At 45.1% G+C, this 23,536-nt stretch overlaps 1 protein-coding gene across 7 annotated transcripts; it reads right to left on the reverse strand.

The window, feature by feature from the left end:
* Positions 1-1,059: 1,059 nt before the first annotated feature.
* LOC105025336 (very long-chain acyl-CoA synthetase) lies at positions 1,060-23,513 on the reverse strand. 7 transcript variants are annotated; one of them, XM_034297395.1, is made up of 12 exons: positions 18,713-19,365; positions 17,960-18,169; positions 17,377-17,535; positions 12,655-12,779; positions 8,471-8,665; positions 7,756-7,846; positions 7,353-7,551; positions 3,947-4,044; positions 2,886-3,016; positions 2,068-2,641; positions 1,533-1,817; positions 1,060-1,453 (listed from the first exon to the last, which is right to left on the reverse strand). In XM_034297395.1, the coding sequence occupies exons 1-10, from the start codon at positions 19,185-19,187 to the stop codon at positions 2,465-2,467; spliced, it is 1,860 nt and encodes a 619-aa protein (XP_034153286.1). In that variant the 5' UTR covers positions 19,188-19,365; the 3' UTR covers positions 1,060-1,453; positions 1,533-1,817; positions 2,068-2,464. The 7 variants fall into 7 exon arrangements, with proteins under 7 accessions (XP_034153286.1, XP_034153288.1, XP_019896041.1 ...); XM_034297397.1 differs by lacking the exon at positions 18,713-19,365 and adding an exon at positions 23,412-23,513 and having other exon boundaries at positions 1,060-1,817; XM_020040482.3 differs by having other exon boundaries at positions 1,060-1,817; positions 7,756-7,843; positions 18,713-19,370.
* Between the last annotated feature and the right edge of the window lie 23 nt (positions 23,514-23,536).

Here is a 23,536-nt window from a genome sequence, read left to right on the forward strand (position 1 = left end):
AAATTGTAAGCCAAAATGTGTGATAACGCTGTAGCTAGTTTAAAAACACAAAGGCATATTGTAGGGTATGGTCAAATATGCAATGACGAATGTGTTGCTTTACACACATGGGTCTATTGTTTGTCTTGTTTTCAAACTGTATGGATATGCCAGTTGAAAGGGCTATGTTTTAAAAAATATTAGTAGATACGCACACCTTCCTGTCAAGTTCAACACTGATAAATGCCAACTTTTGGTTAAAAACTGGCATACTCATGGTTTACGCACATGTTTGTGTGCGTAATTTTCTATCCAAACTAAATAACCAGGCAGAAGGGCCTTGGTCAGGGAACCCATGACCACTCTAACAGAGTTTTAGAGTTTCTCAGGCTGAGATGGGAGAACCTGGCTGAAGAACAGTCAGCTCTGCAGCTCTCAATCAATCATGAAGAGAGCACACTCCATCGTTACTCCCCAATAGTTCTCTCTCTTCTCTCCTGTGTAGCCTCTTTATAGCCGCCTTACAAGAGTCCCTCTCCTTCGCGCCCCCCCCCCCCAGGGCCGGCTGCATTCCAGGTGTGCTCTCCACGATCTGAATAAGTCATTTCCCTTTAAATGTGTTGATAACCGGATCTGCAGAACCCTAGAATTTTTGGGTTTTTTTATTTCAAATTTGCAAAACCATAAAAAAGTTTCTCATCACACAGGTTGAAAAATTTTAAATTTGAACCTCTGTGACCAAAATCTTCATTAACACTCATCTAGGATGCTTTGCATAAAATAGTGAATTGGGGATCAGTTGTAAATAAAACAAAGTTTAAAACAATGTGAGAAATGTGCAACAAATGAATAGCACAGTACAGGTTGCTGTAATTAAAATGAGTTGTCTTTAGCTAGCCAGATTGTTACTAAAAAGCATATGTCTGAATAGATGGTATAGCCAGCATCCATATTAGCTATAGGTTAGAGGATTAACTGTGTGGTAACTATTTAATATTTTCTAGCTATATATACACCCTGGAAAAATGCATGAAATAACCTCAAACAGATGTTGTTTGTTGATTCTCTGAGTTTTAGATATTCATGGTATTAAATATTCTTTATTTAGCCACAGTAAACCCTGGCCAATAAAGCAGCATACATAGTAAAACACAAGACAAACCATTGCGCATTGGAGACTATAAAAACATGTGCAACAATGTGTTAGTCAAATAGACTGCATTTTAACCCTAAACAAAAATTGGAACTTTCCAGAAAACCAAACTGCTCATCCAAAAACAAAATGTTTCGTCATGAGGACCTCCGTCATTGCAGAGAATTAGCGTCCTCACAAATTCACTAAAACCAGGACGCATACACACATTAAAAGACATCCAACATCTGCTGTAACAAAGCGAGTGGTGTGTCACAACTTAGCCATCCCACCCCAGAGGAGGGAAGCATCCCCTCAGCCCAGTCAGCCCTCTTCCCCAACCTGGCACCCCCAAAGGAGGGCAGCATCCCCTCAGCCCAGTCAGCCCTCTTCCCCAACCTGGCACCCCCTCTTCCCCAACCTGGCACCCCCAAAGGAGGGCAGCATCCCCTCAGCCCAGTCAGCCCTCTTCCCCAACCTGGCACCCCCAAAGGAGGGCAGCATCCCCTCAGCCCAGTCAGCCCTCTTCCCCAACCTGGCACCCCCAAAGGAGGGCAGCATCCCCTCAGCCCAGTCAGCCCTCTTCCCCAACCTGGCACCCCCAAAGGAGGGCAGCATCCCCTCAGCCCAGTCAGCCCTCTTCCCCAACCTGGCACCCCCAAAGGAGGGCAGCATCCCCTCAGCCCAGTCAGCCCTCTTCCCCAACCTGGCACCCCCTCTTCCCCAACCTGGCACCCCCAAAGGAGGGCAGCATCCCCTCAGCCCAGTCAGCCCTCTTCCCCAACCTGGCACCCCCAAAGGAGGGCAGCATCCCCTCAGCCCAGTCAGCCCTCTTCCCCAACCTGGCACCCCCAAAGGAGGGCAGCATCCCCTCAGCCCAGTCAGCCCTCTTCCCCAACCTGGCACCCCCAAAGGAGGGCAGCATCCCCTCAGCCCAGTCAGCCCTCTTCCCCAACCTGGCACCCCCAAAGGAGGGCAGCATCCCCTCAGCCCAGTCAGCCCTCTTCCCCACCCTGGCACCCCCACAGGAGTCCCCTGCCCAGGAAACCCTACCTTTTAATAAAAGAGTATCTACAAATTATGAAGTACGCGTGAGTAGTGTGTTTTAAGTGTTTCCCACAAAATTCTAAATATCACAGTTTGACAGCTGGTTTGAACACGGCCTCTATGAACAGTGCTCACCTAGGATCAGTTTTCCTGAAGGCCCCCTGTGAACCAGAGTTGCTGTACATACATTAGGTGTCTGTTCATGATATTGGGGGCTTATTGCGGTGGGACTACAACAAAATGCTTCTTTCATTTCTCTGTGTGTGTGTGTGTGTTGTGGACTACAGGACCCATATATCTGCCAGGTCACAGCTTGAAGCTGCCTGACACTACGGATCTGTAGACGGGGCCAGTCAGCGGTGTGTAGCTCTGCTGTCCGTCCTGTAGGATGTAGAGTGGGTCCGTGACACAGGTCGGGTCGAAACCTTCCTCCACCAACTTCACCTTCATCTGCTTGAAGGTGCCCGTCACCTCCACCGCGTTCTGGCGGCGGCACGGAGGGATGGGGTGGAGGAAGGACAGAAAAGGAAAGAAAAGGATTGGTGGGGCATGTAGGCACACACACACACACACATACTGTACACACACACACACGCGCACACACACGCACACACAGGCCTTAAGCTTACTGGGCTACTCATCTCATACTAAACAAAATTGTCTGAATAAAAAAAAAGAGGACATTAGCCATCTTAACGTAATGATATAATGAAATACTTAAACATACCTGGATGCGTATAAAATGTGGCCGCGCGTAGGCAGGTAGGTAGCTGGCTACGTGGCTAAACGTTTTGTTGCCGTCAAACTGTTTTCCCTCCTTCACCGTGATGGCTGCCATTCCTATCCTCCCCTCGTTCCCTTGGAAAAAGAATGCGACACATTCCTGTCATGTGACCAGCAAGGCAACAGTAAACAGACAGCCATTTTGTAAACGCCTCATCTCTATTATCATATCGTGTATCCGTAAGCAGGTCACATGTTTCACTTTTATTTCTTCAACAACTACTTGGCCTCGGAGAAAATACAGTAAAATTCCTGTCAAACTGCAGAAACATTGTTCCAAATCATAAGAATTATAGTTTTAAAGAGACTAAGGGGGGGGGGGGGGGGGTTGGTCCTATACACAGACACAGAGAAAGCAGGACCATGATTGGTCAATGAACCCCCATGGTCTGACCTTCCTATCTGTGGGTTTGTGTTATGTTGCCCTGCTCTATTCAGCAGTGTCAGCTGTTCATTGATTACTGCCATTCAATAATCTTTGGACATGTGATTGAGAAGTGTTGCAGTACACCTGTAGCCCTTCATTCACTATGCCTTTTCATTGGTGTTTCATTGGGACTAGTGAGTACTCTGCAATTATTACTTCATCAGCAGCCCACTGGTGACACGGCCGTCTCAAAGGGACAGACGAAGGGCCAACTGCTTATCTCTGTTTTCACTGCTAGTCAAACACACTGAACAAGCGTAACCCTGTAGGTTGCCTTGAGGACCTGTTCATGCTTGCATGCCTACCACATTTTGCAGAGATTAAAGCAAGCGCTCCTAAATAGGCTACTCGTTTGGAAAACCAACTGAACGCAATTCAAGTTCAAAAAAGCCCAATGTAATGTAATACATTAATGACTTATACTGATGGTATAATGGAAGAGCTGAAATGAGGGCTGCACCATATGCATTTTAGAGAGGTCCAACATTATTCATCCTCCCTCATTATGAATGACATACAATTCCTTACTTCTCACATTATGCACACATTGATACAAGTTAAAGATAAGTCAAAGTTACCTGGTACTTGAACGCCGTAAACATTTGCCTCTTGGACAAAGTCTATCAGGGTGAGGATGTCTGTTACTTCTGTTGTGGCCACGTTCTCCCCTTTCCACCTGCAGAGAGTAATACAAAGCCAAGAAATAATTTGTTGCAGGTGAATGACCAGCAGAGGACAGATGTACAGCACACTATTTATTACCACACACCAAACAGACACTCACTAAACAGACACACCAAACAGACTACACACCAGAGAGACTACACACCAGAGAGACTACACACCAGAGAGACTACACACCAGACAGGAAGAGGAGGGAGAATGTGCAAGTAATTCATGATCAAAGACCCTTCTGACACCATATATTTCTAAAGGTTTTTTAGATTATTATTGCACAACAAAAAGCTTTTTACAAACATAATGCATTACTATTATTGGCGACAAACTGGCCTAGGTCAAAGGTGAAGAGGCAGAGCGTCTTGTCCGGGACCTTTCCTCCCTGCAGGTCAATAAAGTCAAACTGGGTCAAGGGTTGGTGGCCTACTTACTGCAGCTTATTTGTCACACAATGTTTGTCTTTATGTTACAGCCACAGAGATGGTTCTAGCACAAAGAGGGTTCTGTGAGGATTTCGGTACACGGACGATTCCATATGGAATGATGCACAGGTTCCACAAGGTGAACCTGTGCATCCAAAAATAAAATGTATTTTTTTTAAATGTCAGAAATAAGGGCTCCCAAGTATACAGTGGGGAGAACAAGTATTTGATACACTGCCGATTTTGCAGGTTTTCCTACTTACAAAGCATGTAGAGGTCTGTTTTTATCATAGGTACACTTCAACTGGGAGAGACTGAATCTAAAACAAAAATCCAGAGAATCACATTGTAGGATTTTTAAATAATTAATTTGCATTTTATTGCATGACATAAGGATTTGATCACCTACCGGAAAGAATTCCGGCTCTAACAGACCTGTTTTTCTTTAAGAAGCCCAACTGTTCTCCACTCATTACCTGTATTAACTGCACCTGTTTGAACTCGTTACCCGTATAAAAGACACCTGTCCACACACTCAATCAGACACCAACCTCTCCACAATGGCCAAGACCAGAGAGCTGTGTAAGGACATCAGGGATATAATTGTAGACCTGCACAAGGCTGGGATGGGCTACAGGACAATAGGCAAGCAGCTTGGTGAGAAGGCAACAACTGTTGGCGCAATTATTAGAAAATGGAAGAAGTTCAAGATGATCTCTCTCGTCTGTGGCTCCATGAAAGATCTCACCTCGTGGGGCATCAATGATCATGAGGAAGGTAAGGGATCAGCCCAGAACTACACGGCAGAACCTGGTCAATCACCTGAAGAGAGCAGGAACCACAGTCTCAAAAAAAAAACATTAGTAACACACTACGCCGTCATGGATTAAAATCCTGCAGCGCACGCAAGGTCACCCTGCTCAAGCCAGCGCATGTCCAGGCCCGTCTGAAGTTTGCCAATGACCATCTGGATGATCCAGAGGAGGAATGGGAGAAGGTCATGTGGTCTGATGAGACAAAAATAGAGCTTTTTGGTCTAAACTCCACTCGCCGTGTTTGGAGGAAGAAGGATGAGTACAACCCCAAGAACACCATCCCAACCGTGAAGCATGTAGGTGGAAACATCATTCTTTGGGGATCCTTTTCTGCAAAGGGGACAGGACGACTGCACCATATTGAGGGGAGGATGGATGGGGCCATGTATCGGGAGATCTTGGCCAACAATCTCCTTCCCTCAGTAAGAGCATTGAAGATGGGTCGTTGCTGGGTCTTCCAGCATGATAACAACCCGAAAAACACAGCCAGGGCAACTAAGGTGTGGCCTAAGAAGCATCTCAAGGTCCTGGAGTGGCCTAGCCAGTATCCAGACCTGAACCCAATAGAAAATCTTTGGAGGGAGCTGAAAGTCCGTATTGCCCAGCGACAGCCCCAAAACCTGAAGGATCTGGAGAAGGTCTGTATGGAGGAGTGGGCCAAAATCCCTGATGCAGTGTGTGCAAAACTGGTCAAGAACTATAGGAAACGTCTGATCTCTGTAACTGCAAACAAAGGTTTCTGTACTAAATATTAAGTTCTGCTTTTCTGATGTATCAAATACTTATGTCATGCAATAAAATGTTAATTAATTACTCAAAAATAATACATTGTAATTTTCTGGATTTTTGTTTTAGATTCGGCCACTCACAGTTGAAGAGTACTTATGATAAAAATTACAGACTTCTACATGCTTTGTAAGTGGGAAAACCTGCAAAATCGGCAGGGTATCAAATACTTGTTCTCCCCACTGTAGGTAATGACAATGGCCTGTTGGAAATGCAACCAAGGTACTGGGAAATGTAACTGTAGCTGAGGCTGAGTAGAAATACGTGCAGAGAAGGACCAGAAGACAATGACAACGATAGGTCACGACCTCCCTAACACATGAACAGTCTCATGGACAGACTCATGGACAAGAGACTGGAGAGACAGGTGGACAGACTGGTAGAGAGAATGGTGGATGGACTGGTGGACAGATTAATGGAGAGACTTGTGGACAGACTCATGGACAGACAGGTGGACAGACTGGTGGACGGTGTAAGGAAACACTGTTTATACACACTCACTCTCACGCCCAGCTTCCAGGTGGCAGTGATAAATCACAAGGAGGGGAACCATACAAGGGCCTTCTGCAGCTTCTGGCGCATAGCGGCTGACGTCCAATCATGTCTTTACCCCCAAACCCCCGTCTAGCCCCAAGTTCTTCTTTTGGTTATATACTCTTCCCACAGATCAAATGTTTCATTTATTTCTAATAATGTAAATAACATATGGGACTTGGTGCTTTTTAAGGACTTAAAGTGGCTTAACATTTTTGTTATATTTTTACTTGGTCACATTAGTGAGAATATCCTTATTGTTTTCAACTAACAATTTTTTTGGTCTTCGTTCTCAATTTGTGGAAATATAATACCTTTAAAATGTCAGTTTCCAGTCACGAGTGATAAAATAATAATAATGGGAAAGACAGCCCACATTTCTACCATGCAAGAACTTTCTTCACCTTGCACTTTTAGCATTTGCCATAATTTTAGCGAATGTATTAGCGTCAACGTTTGGTCAAATCAAATAAATCAAATAAGATAATACTAATCTAATGCAAGTTAGTAAAACAGTGTCCTGCTATGTTTTAATCTGAAATACAACTGTATCCCAGGCTTATGGTGTAAACCAGATATTTTGTGTGTATACACGAGTACAACTCCAGTGAAGAGTAGCTTTGAAACATTTAGAATATAAATAATGTTCTCTTCCACCTGTGAATTATTGCAATTCCACTGAAGAACAGAATAAAATCAAATATGATTATATTCGTTGGTAGTGGCTTGCTTTAGTGAGGGGCGCGTACCTAAAGGTATCTCCGACTCTATCCTGAAAATAAATGAAATTATCGTGGTCGATCTTCAGCAGGTCTCCACTATTAAAGTACAGGTCTCCTTTCTGAAGCACATCTCTCAGTTTCTTCTTCTCTGTTTGCTGGCTGTTCTTCGCGTATCCGACAAAAGGAGCGATGTCTGTAATCTTCGACACCAACAATCCCGTCTCACCTAGAGTATAGGAGAAGGGATACATACACAGCATTATATAAAAACACACATTTTACTTTCAGATTGTTAGTGTAAAAACAGGACATCCGCAATAACTTACCTGGCAATTAATAAACTGCAACTCCTGTCAAAGAGAGCTACGGTATGTGCAGGCTTTTGTTCCAGCCCAGCACTAACACAACTGAAATGTGAAATGCATCTCACCTCTGGGAGCTTCAACACACAGCCCACTGGTGTCTCTGATTGGTTCATCTCTCTCCGTGTTGTATTTAATCAGAACATAGGGAAACAGCTTCTATAGAAGAGATAGTAGCAAAACATCACTTAAAGGCAGGGTTGGGTCGATAACAGTTCACGTTGTTTTCAAAATCCAAACCTAGTAAAATGTCCAGAAGGACACTTTACTTTCTGACCTGTGGATAAATAGACATTATCACAAAGTGTTAACACAAACTTCAAAGAGCTCAATTAGCTAGATTACTGTGGAAAATATGACACAAATTTTACGTGAAAGACCAATCCTCTAAAGCACTCAAACTCAACTATGGACCTTGAAACCAGATCCACTTTGATGTTTCACTGACACCCTCCAATCTGGAACTTATTTAGACCTGGGACACCAGGCGGATGCAGTAAATGATCAGGCAGAACAGAAACAACCAGGCTCGGGACCTAGTGGGGGTGAAAGATTAATACACTTGCTCGAAAGAGTTCCTCAGACCACGTATTCAAACCTGGTTCTAAAGAGGCTGTTTCTCAGGCTGTTTATTTATGGTTGCTCAGAATAGAAGTGTCAACCTAGAAGCCGTTTTGTCTTTCAGATCATAATTCATCAGATTACAAGGACTGGGGGGACCTGAGCCTAGATCAGTATTGCTAATCTGTTTTTATGAATTCTGGACCAGGGGTCAGCTCTTACCTGGTGTAGGTAGTTAACTCTTCCGATGGCTCCTATTTTCCCGGTGTAGTTGACAAATCCCACATTTCCCTCAGTAGAAGCATAAAACTCTCTCACTTGGATGTTCCCAAATCGGTCCAGAAATTCCTTCCATATCTCGGCTCTCACACCGTTCCCAATGGCCAGCCTCACACAATGATCTCTGTCATTGTCTCGCTATCATTAGCACAAAATTGGAGACATTTTTTTAATTGAACATAAGACATATAACGTTTTTGTTTTTTTCACAGAAAATTCCTACAGTCTTAGCACATTTTCTGAATAGTTGAACATGTGATGGAAACCAATTGAACTTTTGACTTGAATTCATTAAATGAAAATAGATGTGAAAAAGTACCTACTGTGTGCTAAGTCATCACACTGTTTTTTTTTGTCTGTTATTGTGAAAACACAATACTGGTGGGGAAAAGAACATCTCTCTTCATGCCAATTGTACTGGTATAGTGGATAGCATACTGTAGTATACTGGTATAGTGGATAGTATACTGTAGTATACTGGTATAGTGGATAGTATACTGTAGTATACTGGTATAGTGGATAGTATACTGTAGTATACTGGTATAGTGGATAGTATACTGTAGTATACTGGTATAGTGGATAGTATACTGTAGTATAGTGGTATAGTGGATAGTATACTGTAGTATAGTGGTATAGTGGATACTATACTGTAGTATACTGGTATAGTGGATAGTATACTGTAGTATAGTGGTATAGTGGATAATATACTGTAGTATACTGGTATAGTGGATAGTATACTGTAGTATACTGGTATAGTGGATAGTATACTGGTATAGTGGAGAGTATACTGGTATAGTGGATAGTATACTGTAGTATACTGGTATAGTGGATAGTATACTGTAGTATACTGGTATAGTGGATAGTATACTGTAGTATACTGGTATAGTGGATTATTCATTAACTGGGGAAAGTCAGAGAATGGTTTTAGACCACTGGACCACCCTAGACTAGGACCAGTAAACTAACCTAGATCTTTACTTCCTCATTCTCCCCATTTCCTTCTCTACACCACGATTTCGCCTTCACAACTGTCTGCATCTAGTTTTCATTCCTCAGTGTCTCACTTTCCTTATCATTACACGTGGCAGAGATCCTAGGGAAAGGACACTAGTTATTCCGAGAAGACTGCAATATTACGGTCATGAAAAGTAATCAAAGTATGCATTTTTCTGATAATGTAAAGTATGCGTATTTCAGGAATGGTGCTTGCTTTCACATGCCTTATTCATTGTCTTTCATCTTCAATGACCAAAGTCTTGACCACCTCCTCTGTATTCTGGCATTAAAGGCTGTGTAAACCATTCTACCATTGAGTAAGCAGTAACGTCTACAGAAAGTAACAACATGAATACAACCCGCAGACAGTCCCAAATGAGACCCACTAGGCTGTGGATCAACCCTGGCCTTCAGACCACCAAGCCGTGGATCAACCCTGGCCTCCAGACCACCAGGCCGTGGATCAACCCTGGCCTCCAGACCACCAGGCCGTGGATCAACCCTGGCCTCCAGACCACCAGGCCGTGGATCAACCCTGGCCTCCAGACCACCAGGCCGTGGATCAACCCTGGCCTCCAGACCACCAGGCCGTGGATCAACCCTGGCCTCCAGACCACCAGATCGTGGATCAACCCTGGCCTCCAGACCACCAGGCCATGGATCAACCCTGGCCTCCAGACCACCAGGCCGTGGATCAACCCTGGCCTCCAGACCACCAGATCGTGGATCAACCCTGGCCTCCAGACCACCAGATCGTGGATCAACCCTGGCCTCCAGACCACCAGGCCGTGGATCAACCCTGGCCTCCAGACCACCAGGCCGTGGATCAACCCTGGCCTCCAGACCACCAGGCCGTGGATCAACCCTGGCCTCCAGACCACCAGATCGTGGATCAACCCTGGCCTCCAGACCACCAGGCCGTGGATCAACCCTGGCCTCCAGACCACCAGGCCGTGGATCAACCCTGGCCTCCAGACCACCAGGCCGTGGATCAACCCTGGCCTCCAGACCACCAGGCCATGGATCAACCCTGGCCTCCAGGATCCCATGATTAGCAACCGGAGAGCTTCAGTTTCAATGGCCAAACACAGAATGTTTTTATTGCTCTCCATGCCATGCCCCCCTGTGGGCCCCAACTTGTGACAGTCATAAAACCTGAATGAAAGGAAGGATCCATGGATGACGTGCAAAACACTATTCAGTTTCCGAATTAGTTAAAGATAGCTTACAGTTTATGGTTACAGTTCAGGTCAGTTTTAGACGTTGGCTAGTTGAGCTGTCAATGGGATGCAGGCCAGAACTTTCTAATCTCTCACCAAAGTGAATGGAGAACCCTCACAGCTGTCTGCATCTAGCGTATGACAGAAGGTCACTTAACATGGGAACAGTACCCTACCAGTGTGTCTAGATCAAAACACAGTCACCAGATTACACACTGACCTCCACTCAAAAACAAAATACAACCTTAGAAAATTCCAGGTCAGTGATACTGAGGACAGTAAGTCGATGCCGTCAGTCTCAACATCGGCTTCTATTTCAGAGGTCGGGCCGTGCCCAGGCTGTGACAACCTTGCTGTACAGATTTGGAATCAGAGTGGAATAGAGGGTCTTGGCCTGAATGAGAACTCTAGACCAGCTGCTGCCCTTCAGCCTCGGCATAAACCGCACGTGGGTTCAAGTCATAATAATAATAAAAATAATAACGATGACCCACTGGATTTAGCTACCTCCGTTCCATCAGTTGTGGTACTCAAAGCACTTTACATAGTAAACGCGATACCTGCCTTGTCCACCACCAATGTGTTTCACCTAGCTGTGTGGTACATGGCAAGAACCCTCCCCTCACGCCAGCTATGACCTGGAGATATAAGGAGTGATGTGCCAATCAGGAACCAGGGGGATGATTGGGTCACATCTAGCATTTTTTGGTCCTTTAGCAGCTTATCCACTTGTTTGCTTAGGAATTAGAACCAAATGACCTTTTGGTTACCGGGCTGACTCCCTCGCCACTAGGGCATCATGGGAAAGGCTTAACACTCCAACCCCTACCATAAGTGCCACAGGATTTATATGACCATAGTAGTTAGGTCACCTGATCAACGCTCAGTTGGATAGATGACACCGTATGCAGATACATGTCCCCCTGCGCTGGCCTGGGGCATAGGGATTCAACCTTAAGACCACGGGTAAGAGTGCCCTCTACAGGCACTCCGGTGGTGCTTCCCTCAGGAACAGTACTACCAGGTAGGCTCAAGCAAACGCTTTTTGAAAGACTTCGAAAAGCGTTTGCGTGAAAGGCTTGAAATGGAGATTGAACCCAGTTCCAGGGCAGAAACTACCGCAGCTATCTGGTTACCACGACAACTTGGATGGCAGTAGTCTGCAACACTAGTCCGTAACACTAGAAGTGACACATACGTTACGAATGGCTCAGTGCAGCGTGACCCCAGGAACAGTTATGCGAATGATTCCCACGAGGGCAGGGCCATTTACTAACCCCCTGCATGGATGGAAGACCTATTTTGAAAATCAGGGTTTTGTGGTGGAGGGTGGTCCAGGATCTAAGCTGCTAATACCGAAACAACCAGGGTTTGAATCCAGCCGAATGCTCTTTTGGCAAAAACTCTTTCCTCATACTCCCCCCCGTTTCCTGTCCAGTAATGCATGCATTGGTCAAACGTTTAAAAATAAATCAGAATTAAGGTCAATTTAAATATAAGCACTGTCCACAGAATAACACGTACGTTGACTGACATGTCCACAGACTGACATGCCCATAAACGGCCCATGGGTTTACTGTACAAGCCAGCAAGCCGTCTTTGGAGATGTTAGAAAGGGTAACATTTTAAAACACTCCGCTAAGTGAGAGAGTTGCGCGCAGAGACACAGTCTAGCAACAATTTCAAGCAATTTATGAACTTTAACAAACTCTATATATTTGTCGTTATTCCCCTTTAAATTCATAGTGTTTTTGTCCTTCCCTGCTCAAAAAACTTTGCCATGGGGCCTTGCTATTTTACCAGCAATAGTATGCCCTCTATATCTCTGGGCTAAAGACATATAGATTGGCTGTTTTCTAATTTAAACAAATCTCTGATGATCCAACAACCAGGAAGCGTGTGTTCCAGTACCTTGGGCGTATTACAGAGGTACCTCATGATCTCTCCTATGTACTGGATCACAGTCACGTTGTACTTCCTGCAGTCGTCCCAGAACTGAGAGGCCGAGAACTTCCTCCTCAGGACAATTGTGGACCCTGGAAGGCGAATGAAGAGGAATGGAGTGAACAGACAGAAGAGGTGAAATCGGTAATGAACAGATTGGTTTACAGAATGTATAGGCCAATGGGGAGGGTGCTGAAAAAATACTTAGTAGTATCAGGTGTGTGCATCATCATCATCGCTATCATCTGAAAACCAGACATGGAGTCACAATTTTTTACTCCATGTCTGGAGCAATGACACCATTGCTTCAGCAGGAAGCAAAGCAACAAAAACAGAAACTTCTGGAAAACCTCCAGGCTCCATTTGCAGGGCTTGATTGGAGCCTTTCAGGGTTGGTCCTGGTCAGATTGCACGGCGAAGAAAAAGTCTGGGCACCAATTTTTAGGTACGGATGTTACCTGGGACCACATGATCAGATACTGTCATTGATAATAAGTTGTCATCAAATCTCACAAATATATACATGGGAACTTTTCTGACCATGTGTTGTAGTCAGGAAAAAATCAAGATGGGCCTTAAACTATCCTAGTGTGATCAGCTCCCGCCCTCAGACCTGTCGTCGATCACCTGAATGTAGCACACTCCCTAGATCACCTGAACGCAGCACACTCCCTAGATCACCTGAATGTAGCACACTCCCTAGATCACCTGAATGTAGCACACTCCCTAGATCACCTGAATGTAGCACACTCCCTAGATCACCTGAATGTAGCACACTCCCTAGATCACCTGAATGTAGCACACTCCCTAGATCACCTGAATGTAGCACACTCCCTAGATCACCTGAACGCAGCACACTCCCTAGATCACCTGAATGTAGCACACTCCCTAGATCACCTGAATGTAGCACACTCCCTAGATCACCTGAACGCAGCACACTCCCTAGATCACCTGAATGTAGCACACTCCCTAGATCACCTGAATGTAGCACACTCCCTAGATCACCTGAATGTAGCACACTCCCTAGATCACCTGAATGTAGCACACTCCCTAGATCACCTGAATGTAGCACACTCCCTAGATCACCTGAATGTAGCACACTCCCTAGATCACCTGAATGTAGCACACTCCCTAGATCACCTGAATGTAGCACACTCCCTAGATCACCTGAATGTAGCACACTCCCTAGATCACCTGAATGTAGCACACTCCCTAGATCACCTGAATGTAGCACACTCCCTAGATCACCTGAACGCAGCACACTCCCTAGATTACCTGAACTCAGCACACTCCCTAGATCACCTGAATGCAGCACACTCCCTAGATCACCTGAACGCAGCACACTCCCTAGATCACCTGAACGCAGCACACTCCCTAGATCACCTGAACGCAGCACACTCCCTAGATCACCTGAACGCAGCACACTCCCTAGATCACCTGAACGCAGCACAATCCCTAGATCACCTGAACGCAGCACACTCCCTAGATCACCTGAACGCAGCACACTCCCTAGAGCACAATCACCTGGATTCTAAACACCTGTGTACTCCTGTTCCTACACACCACCCTTTTTATTTCAGTTCAGTCCCCTGTTAGGTTGCAAGGCATTGCCAGTGTTTTCTGCGTTCTGAGCGTTTAAGTGGTTTCCAGTGTTAGATTATCCATTTTCAACCATCATCCTGTTGGATTACATTGTTGCCTCCTTGCTCCCTATGTTACTGTTGCTCTTCGCTGACTGCCTACATGGGTTTTTGACTCCTGCCTGACTAAGACTCCTGCTAATCGTTCTGTGCTGTTGCTTTAATAGACACAATGCTTCTGCGCTTGGATCCCGGCTCTGTGTTCATCACGCTGAGTAAACTCAACTCCACGTTCAATGATGGTATTGACAGGTGACTAGTGGGAGGGGACTGAAGCTCCAATAACACATGAAATCAAGTCTATAGACAATATCACGCAGGCCCGTAGTTGGTTGCTAAAATCCATAAACAAAACATTAATGCAAAAACGAAATATGCAACATTGGAGCTCCAGTCCTCTCACTGCAAATCGCAGCGTATAATCGGCTAATCGTGTTTTTGCTACAGGATTAGACATCCCTGACATTTGTAACCCTAACCCTGCTCTGAGGTTTGAATAGAGCAATAACGTGAACTCTAGCCCAGTAAGAGAGAGTTCAAAAAAGCTGCCTATTCACTACATAGCGCACTCATTTGAACCAGCACTCCACCGTGAGGGAATGAGTGTGCCCGTTGGGTCGTTGCCGCGACGGAAGTGGCCAGTGGCTTTGGCTGTGTTAAGATTACTGAGTTTGTATTCACAAAGACCCCTCTTGTTTTGTTTCCCGTAGCCGGGGGGGTTGGAGAGTGAGGGATGTGTGAGTCCGGCAATCGTCCAGTGTCGGTGGGTAAACGTCCCTAACCAGAAAAGCCTATCTGCAATACTACACACTATCCCAAGCTACTCTGAACAAAGTTATAAACGCAACACTTTTGTTTTTGCCCCCATTTATCATGAGCTGAACTCTTAAGATCTAAGACTTTCTCTATGCACACAAAAGGCCAATTTCTCTCAAATATTGTTCACAAATCTGTTTAGATCTGTGTTAGTGAGCACTTCTCCTTTGCCACCTCACAGGTGTGGCATATCAAGATGCTGAATAGACAGCACGATTATTACACAGGTGTGCTTTAGGCTGGCCACAATAAAATGCCACTCTAAAATGTGCAGTTCCATCAAACAGCACAATGACCAGATGTCGCAGGTTTTGAGGGAGCGTGCAATTGGCATGCTGACTGCAGGATTGTCCACCAGAGCTGTTGCCCGTGAATTGAATGTTCATTTTTCTACCATAAGCCATCTCCAAAGGCATTTCAGAGAATTTGGCAGTACATCCAACCAGCCTCACAACCGCAGACCATGTGTAACCACACCAGCCCAGGACCTCCACATTCAGCATCTTCACCTCCAAGATCGTCTGAGACCAGCCACCCGGACAGCTGCTGCAACAATCGGTTTGAATAACCAAAGAATTTCTGCACAAACTGTCACAAACTGTCTGAGGAAAGCTCATCTGCATGCTCGTCGTCCTCATCGGGGTTTTGACCTTTCTGCAGTTCGTCGTCGTAACCGACTTGAGTGGGCAAATGCTCACATTCTATGGCGTCTGGCACTTTGGAGAGGTGTTCTCTTCACGATGAATCTCAGTTTTCACTGTACAGGGCAGATGGCAGACAGCGTGTATGGCGTTGTGTCAGTGAGTGGTTTGCTGATGTCAACGTTGTGGATCGAGTGGCCCATGGTGGCGGTGGGGTTATGGTATGGGCAGGCGTGTGTTATGGACAACAAACACAGGTGCATTTTATTGATGGCATTTTTAATGCACAGAGATACTGTGACGAGATCCTGAGGCCCATTGTTGTGCCATTCATCCATGACCATCACCTCATGTTGCAGCATGATAATGCACGGCCCCACATGGCAAGGATCTGTACACAATTCCTGAAAGCTGAAAACATCCCAGTTCTTGCATGGCCAGTATATGTCACCCATTGAGCAAGTTTGGAATGTTTTGGATCGGTGTGTACAACAGCATGTTCCAGGTCCTGCCAATATCCAGCAACTTCACACAACCATTGAAGAGGAGTGGACCAACATTCCACAGGCCACCATCAACAACCAGATCGACTCTATGCGAAGGAGAAGTGTTTCACTGCGTGAGGCAAATGGTGGTCACACCAGATACTGACTTGTTTTCTGACCTCCTCTAACCCCCCCAGACCCCCCCAATACAGTGAAACTGCACATTTTAGAGTGGCCTTTTATTGTGGCCAGCCTAAGGCACACCTGTGCAATAATCATGCTGTCTAATCAGCATCTTGATATGCCACACCTGTGAGGTGGATGGATTATCTTGGCAAAGGAGAAGTGCTCACTAACAAAGATTTAGACAGATTTGTGAACAATATTTGAGAAATATAGGCATTTTGTGTACTTAGAGAAAGTCTTAGATATTTGAGTTCAGTTCACGATAAATGGGGACCAAAACAAAGTTTTGTTCAGTGTAAATGAACATTTTGTTGAGTGTAAATGAAGCTAGCTAAATCTAGTCACTATAATGTTTAAGGCCCAGGTCTGACACCACGGTTTGACACAGGCCGCTCGTTTGGTCATTTGAAAAGTCAGATCAAAACAGCTTTAATATGAAAATGTGCATGTAAGACATTTACCCCCTTACACACCTGTACCATATAGCTCTGGAAGGGTATTGCAGACCTTACCATACCTGTAATAACCCCCTATATAATCTCACCTGTCAAGAAAGAGCCTATATAAACAAATCTGTCCAGACAGAGTCTTCATAAACTTGACTGTCTGAACGGGGAATATATAAACTCACTTGTCTAGACAAAGACTATATAAACTCACCTGTCTAGACAAAAACTATATAAACTCACCTGTCTAGACAAAGACTATATTAACTCACCTGTCTAGACAAAGACTATATTAACTCACCTGTCTAGACGGAGACTATATTAAGTCACCTGTCTAGACGGAGACTATATTAACTCACCTGTCTAGACAAAGACTATATTAACTCACCTGTCTAGACGGAGACTATATTAACTCACCTGTCTAGATGGAGACTATATTAACTCACCTGTCTAGACAAAGACTATATTAACTCACCTGTCTCGATGGAGCCTATAAGACCGATTAGGAAGCCGGCGGTGTGGTACAGAGGCAGGTTGAGGTATATGACATCACCAGGTGTGACGCCAGTGGAATCCAACACAGCCAGGGCAGTCAGCAGGCGGTTCTGATTCACCACTGCGGCTTTAGGAAGACCTACAGAGAGAAGGGGAGGAGAGAGGAGAAGAGAGAGGAGGAGATAGAGGAGGAGATAGAAAGTGTTTTATTTTTTTTTAGCAAACGGTCATCTGATGTTCCAGATGGACCATCGGAGTAGCCAGAGAACCCCGGAAATATGCCCAGAGTGGAAACAGGAAAATAGGTGTCGATGAGGACCGAATGATCTAGCTCCTTCAGGGATACCCACATTGGTGGCCCAACACAGGCAATGGCGAGAGGAGATAGAGGGGAGGAGGAGAGAGGCGCACAGAGCTACAGGCTAAGAGGTGAGAGAGAAGAGAGGAGTACAGAGGTGTAAATATTCAAGTAGTGGAGGGAGGAGGAGGAGAGAGGGGAGGAGGAGAGAGAAGACACACTTGCTGTAGGTAGACCTCCAGCTGTAGATCCGTCTGCATCTCACCTGTGGTTCCGGATGTGTAGATGTACACAGCTGGGCTTTTGAAGGTGACACCTGAGCGAAGGGACTGGGGGGGAGGCGTGTCCGGAGCTTCCTCCACTTGGTCGGAGAAGACCTCCATGCCGGGTGTGTCACACCGTTTTGCCATCAGACACACCCACACACCCTGCTCCCTTAACGACGGGAGCACCTCCATCACCGCCTCCTGGAGCTCTGAGGGAAAAGGGAAACGTACAACAATTTCCCTGAAATAATGCAATTGGGATTCAATAGGGGTTTTCCTGAGTCACCCAATCTTTTGGAGTCACCCAATGCCACAACCTTTTTTCCCCCACCTTTTTTTCCACAATGATCGGAAACTTGTAAACCAGGGCTATCAATTCCAGTCCTCGAGGACCGATACATTTCTGGCTTTATCCTCTACTATTAATATGGGATGATTCAGACCTGAGATGCCAGGAGAAGGAAATCAACTAGGAGGTAGAACCGAAAACCAGATGTGCTTCGGCCCTCCGGGACCGGATTTGAATAGACCTGTTGTAAACCAAAACCTGTAAAAGGGGTATTCAACTCCTACCCTGGAAGCGAGTTCCACTCCATGTTTTCATAGCAACCGCGAAGTCTGGGACTTATTTAGACCTGGGACACCAGGTGGGTGTAAAAAATGATCAGGTAGAACAGAAACCAGCAGGTTCCAGCCCTCGAAGGGTAAGAGTTGAATACCCCAGACATATGCTATAGCCTGGGTTACCGTACCTGCGGCTGCTATGAGCACCTTAGCGCTGCAACAGTTAAAACAGTGCAGCAGAGATCTAGATCTAATGTTATGGTTAAGAAACGCAACTGGACATCCCAGTTTGGCCAGGGCCAGCCAGGTAAATATGAAGGCAGGCTCGTTTCCCATAAACAGAGCGACGGTATCCCCCGCTCGCAGCTCGGAGTGTCTCCGTAAAGCATTGGCTATTTTGTTGCTCCTTTTGTCCGTGTCTCGATACGAATAGTTTTTATTGTCGAACAGGATGAACGATCTGTCGGGATGGGCGACGGACTGCTCCAAAAAACGGTCCAAAACCATAAATGACGGTTTCCTTCTTCTACGTAAAACAAACTTCATCAAAATGCGAACCAAGTCAGCGAGGTAGAAGGCATCTTTCCAGAAGTACGGGAAGAATGCTTTAAGTAACAGCGGTGTCAGGGCCAGACTGGTAAAAAGGATAGAAACCAAGTACATTGTGGAGAAAAATGTTGAGCTCCTTCTGACCTGAGTGAATTGAAGAGTGATTTATTCTCTGTGGATAAAAATACAACCATCGGATGCAAAATTGTGATGCATACTTTTTTAGTCACTGGCGTAGGTCTTTCTGTGGAATGTCAGAAATCGACAAAACACTTTTTTTCACGTGAGGGAGGGGCATACAAAAGAGGCCCACGTTTCATTCCCCCTCAAATCCCTTTGCCCAGAATAAACACATGTTAACTACATATTAACGTACACAAACGGCTCGCAGACGCTCAATTCATGCTTCACCATTTACCTAATAATTCCGTAAGAGCAACTGCACTTTAAACTCTGCAAGTATGCCATGCAATACCTGGCTATGGTTGCCAAAAACAGCAACATTGACACATTTACCAGGAGGAATAACTTTGCAATGACAACTTCCTTTTGACGAGCAAATCCATGCTTTCTTACCTGTCCACTAAACCTGGTAGTTCTTTGAAGGACCATATTTGTTCTACTATAATCAGAATTTTCGTTTTTTTTTTTTAACTTTTTAAACTTTTTTGGCTAAAACATTTGGCTAAAACATTTGGCTAAAACATGGCTAAAACATGGCTAAAATGTTTTATGGTAGATTGCTGAACATAGATCTCAATAGTGACAGGTAAAACAAGTCAATAAACAAGTCTCAAATTGAAAGTAGCTTAGAATTTGTGTTTCAAGTTCACAATTTGTGGGGTTTTTTACTTGTTTTAGCTACAATGGCTAGTCTGGAAAGTAGCCTTATCTAAAAAAATCAAATAAAAAAGTAGGCTCTACATTTTACCAGACCATAGACTGCTAGCCACAGATCTAAATAGTTAGTCGTCTAGGTTAATTATTAACCTTGACAAAAGTAGCAGTGAGTTAATTCATACTGTCACAGTTTGTTTAGCAAGAAGTGAGGCACAAACATTCATTTGTCAATTCTCACCCCCCACCAATACATGTTCTGACGTAATAGCTTATGGTTCAGCACATAAATCCCATCCCCGTGATCCTTCAGATCAATTATGTGGGAAACAGATCTCACTGTCTTAGACATCTTTCAAACATTATAAAAACCAACTAAGTGTCCCCCTGGGTGAAATTTCCTTTAATAAAGGTTAGGTTTAGGTAAAGGTTAGAAAAATAAAAAGGTTTGGTTTGGGTTAAGTTAGGTATCTGAATACTGTGGTAAATATTTGGGTTATGGTTTGGGGAAAAAACTGCCTCTTGCAATATTAGGAGGGTATTCCAGCTCTGTGACATGTGCCCTTTGTTTTTTCGCAATTTTATCTCTGGGTAGTGTGCTGTCTAAGCAATGGCTATCCTGCTGGTTTATGGAGGCTGTATTCTTGGCATATGACAGCAGAAGGCAAGGCTTGCCTTACAGGTTGTGCACACATTCCCTATTGGTCTTTGAGTAATTACAAAACTGCAAACAACAACCAGGCCATGACCGTGCCCTGACCATGCTGTAACCAGGCCGTGACCATGCCATGATCATGCCATAACCAGTTCGTGACCATGCCGTAACCAGGCCATGACCATGCCATGATCATGCTGTAACCAGTCCGTGACCATGCCCTGACCATGCCGTAACCAGGCCATGACCATGCCGTAACCAGGCCGTGACCATGCCATGATCATGCCGTAACCATGCCCTGACCATGCCCTGACCATTCCATGACCAGGCCTTAACCAGGCCGTGACCATGCCGTAACTAGGCCATGAGCAGGCTGTGATCATTCCGTGAGCATAATGGGACCATTCCCTGACCATGCCGTAACAAGGCCATGACCACGCCATGAGCAGGCCGATATTATTCCGTGACCATAATGGGGCCATTCCGTGACCATGACGTAAGCAGTCTGTGACCATGCCCTGACCATGCCGTAACCTGGCCGGGACCATGCCATGACCGTGCCCTGACTATGCTGTAACCAGGCCGTGACCATGCCCTGACCATGCCGTAACCAGGCCATGGCCATGCCATAACCAGGCCGTGACCATGCCCTGACCATGCCGTAACCAGGCCATGGCCATGCCATGAGCAGGCTGTGACCATTCCGTGAGCATAATGGGACCATTCCATGACCATGCCATAACCAGGCCATGACCGTGTGACTTTTCATTCAGTGCAATAATTAGCATAAAATCTGAGAATGAGGGCAGAGCCATGATTATAGCACCTTGAAGGCTGAATTTCTGAAAGGCTTGATCACTCATTTACAATTAAATGTGTAATTAACTCAAATGTGATCAGAAGGGACATAATAATGGCATTTACGTCATACCGCGTGAACCAGAACATGACATCAAAAAGAGGGCAAAACAATCAAGGTCCAATCCAAGTGTATTTTCTTATCAGTAGGTGCGCTCATCCCAACCCACACCAGCCGCTGTTGGGGCGAACCCCTCTGCCCAAAGGTATTTCCCAAGAGCAAAGATGAAAGTTAGCGCACCTATATTCATCAGGACCAGTACAAATCTCGAAAAACAAGATATTCTTCCCGTAATCAAAGATATTCTTCCCCACACCCACAGATCAACACTGAAACACATAAAGGTACCTCATTTTCTTTTTAAATGCAAGTGAGTATTCTAGAATGGTGCAAAGTGCTTTCAATCCTTCAACTTGCCAACAGACAGACAGTTGCATTCGATAGACAGACAGACCGATACCAGGGAAATGTAAACCGGACAGTATTACACGTTGGCAGGCCATATCCAGTGATGAGGGCACTCTAAAGGAGTTGGCAACTGTAGAAAAAACACTGGCTACTTGCCATGCTACGAAATCAGCTAAGTCATGGTGATAAAGCATCAGCCTCTAATGGCAGTGATTTACCATTACTGCAGTGCTTATCATTTTTTCACATTACTTTCAATAAAACCGTTCAGAGTCTCTTGTCTTATTTTCACGTCACAAAATGATTTAAAGTCGGTCATAAGTTGTGGTGCGGGCAGCCCCTGACAGCTCCTCAAACCTGACTGAGCTGCTGCTGATGAGGTCCGCCAAAGTATCTCTTTCAGCCACTCAGTACTAAAACAGGGAAACACAACAATTTCAGCGTGGTTTTGTGGAACAGCCAATGCCAATCAGGGTTGCATGCTAGACGTCTGAGGGTTCGCCCAACCACCTGTCTTGCCTGTCTCATTAGTCTGTGATCAGAACAAAGACAACCGCCAGCTAGCGGGAAATTAGATTTGCATGGTATTTAAGCAATAAGGCATGAGGGGGACAGATAAATGGCCAATATACAACAGCTAGAAGACGTTTTTAGGTATGACACATCAGAGCCTGGATACACTTCTTGGCTGTGGTTAGATTGGCAGTATACCAGAAACCTCTGAGATGCCTTGTTGCAATAATGAACTGGTAACCAGTGCAATTAGAGCATGTAAAAAGTGCTGGTATGTCCTTGGTATGTATACCCCCCTGTGCCATATTGCCTCATTATGCTAAATACAGTATATGCAACAAATTTGACCAATAGGTTTCTGTGCCAGTGCCCCACAACACCAATAACATAAATGCACAGGGCACATTGATCAACTTCAGACTCTTGGAAATCATGATTTGCTTCATCAAAAAACACAATAAATTGACCTGTTGTCAATCAGGAATACCACCTCAACACCTAAATTGAATGAATGATGGAATCAGGAAGCCTCTTGCCAGTCTTCACATGTGATTTCCCAGACAGTAATACTCACAGCATGATGAACAGGGCTCACCATTTGTTGTTGGTTTGATTACATTTTTGACGAGGGCCACAAATTAGGTGGTTGAGCCTTTTGAATTAACCACAGAGATGGTGTGCCTGAGCCTTACTATACTACGTTAAAACCACCTTATGTTATGTGCAATGACACTTCCCCCATTTCTTAAACTCTGGAGTTTCGAAAAGCTTTTTTTTTATTAAGGAGGACAATATCAGCAAGGTCATCCGTGCCACGTGTTCCAAAAGCAACAGAGCACAGTTCAGCTCAAAGAAAGGGTTTGGCTTAGTCTGCTTGCTTGTCAGCCTTATCTCTCCTTAGCTATTTCTCCCTGATTAGCTCTCTGATTAGTACACATGCATGGCTCCCAGTCTATTCCAAAATGCTCCCTATTCCATTTATAGTGCACTCTATCTGGGACGGATCTTCGGGCAGGACTTGTGAGAAGCTATCAGCTGCCAGCCTACGTGCAGATGTCTGCCTTACCAGTGTCAAATGAAACAAGTTGCCATATGTTGCTGCCCAATGGAATACATTGAAGTCCTGCAGACCGCGCGTGACTTGCAGCTGAGTCGCAATGGAGGCCACTGACAGTTGGCCCGAGTCGGGTT

This window comes from Esox lucius, chromosome 2 (genome assembly GCF_011004845.1).
Source record: "Esox lucius isolate fEsoLuc1 chromosome 2, fEsoLuc1.pri, whole genome shotgun sequence".
NCBI classification, from domain to species: domain Eukaryota; kingdom Metazoa; phylum Chordata; class Actinopteri; order Esociformes; family Esocidae; genus Esox; species Esox lucius.

Excerpts from the sequence above, each read along its gene's own strand:
- LOC105025336 (XM_034297395.1), bottom strand. The coding sequence starts at position 19,187 with ATGTACTTGGTTTCTATCCTTTTTACCAGTCTGGCCCTGACACCGCTG. Across the intron at positions 12,780-17,376 it reads TATAGGCTCCATCGAGACAG|GGTCCACAATTGTCCTGAGG; the intron begins GTGAGTTAATAT and ends TTCGCCTTCCAG. Across the intron at positions 7,552-7,755 it reads GTGTGTTGAAGCTCCCAGAG|GTGAGACGGGATTGTTGGTG; the intron begins GTGAGATGCATT and ends CCTATACTCTAG.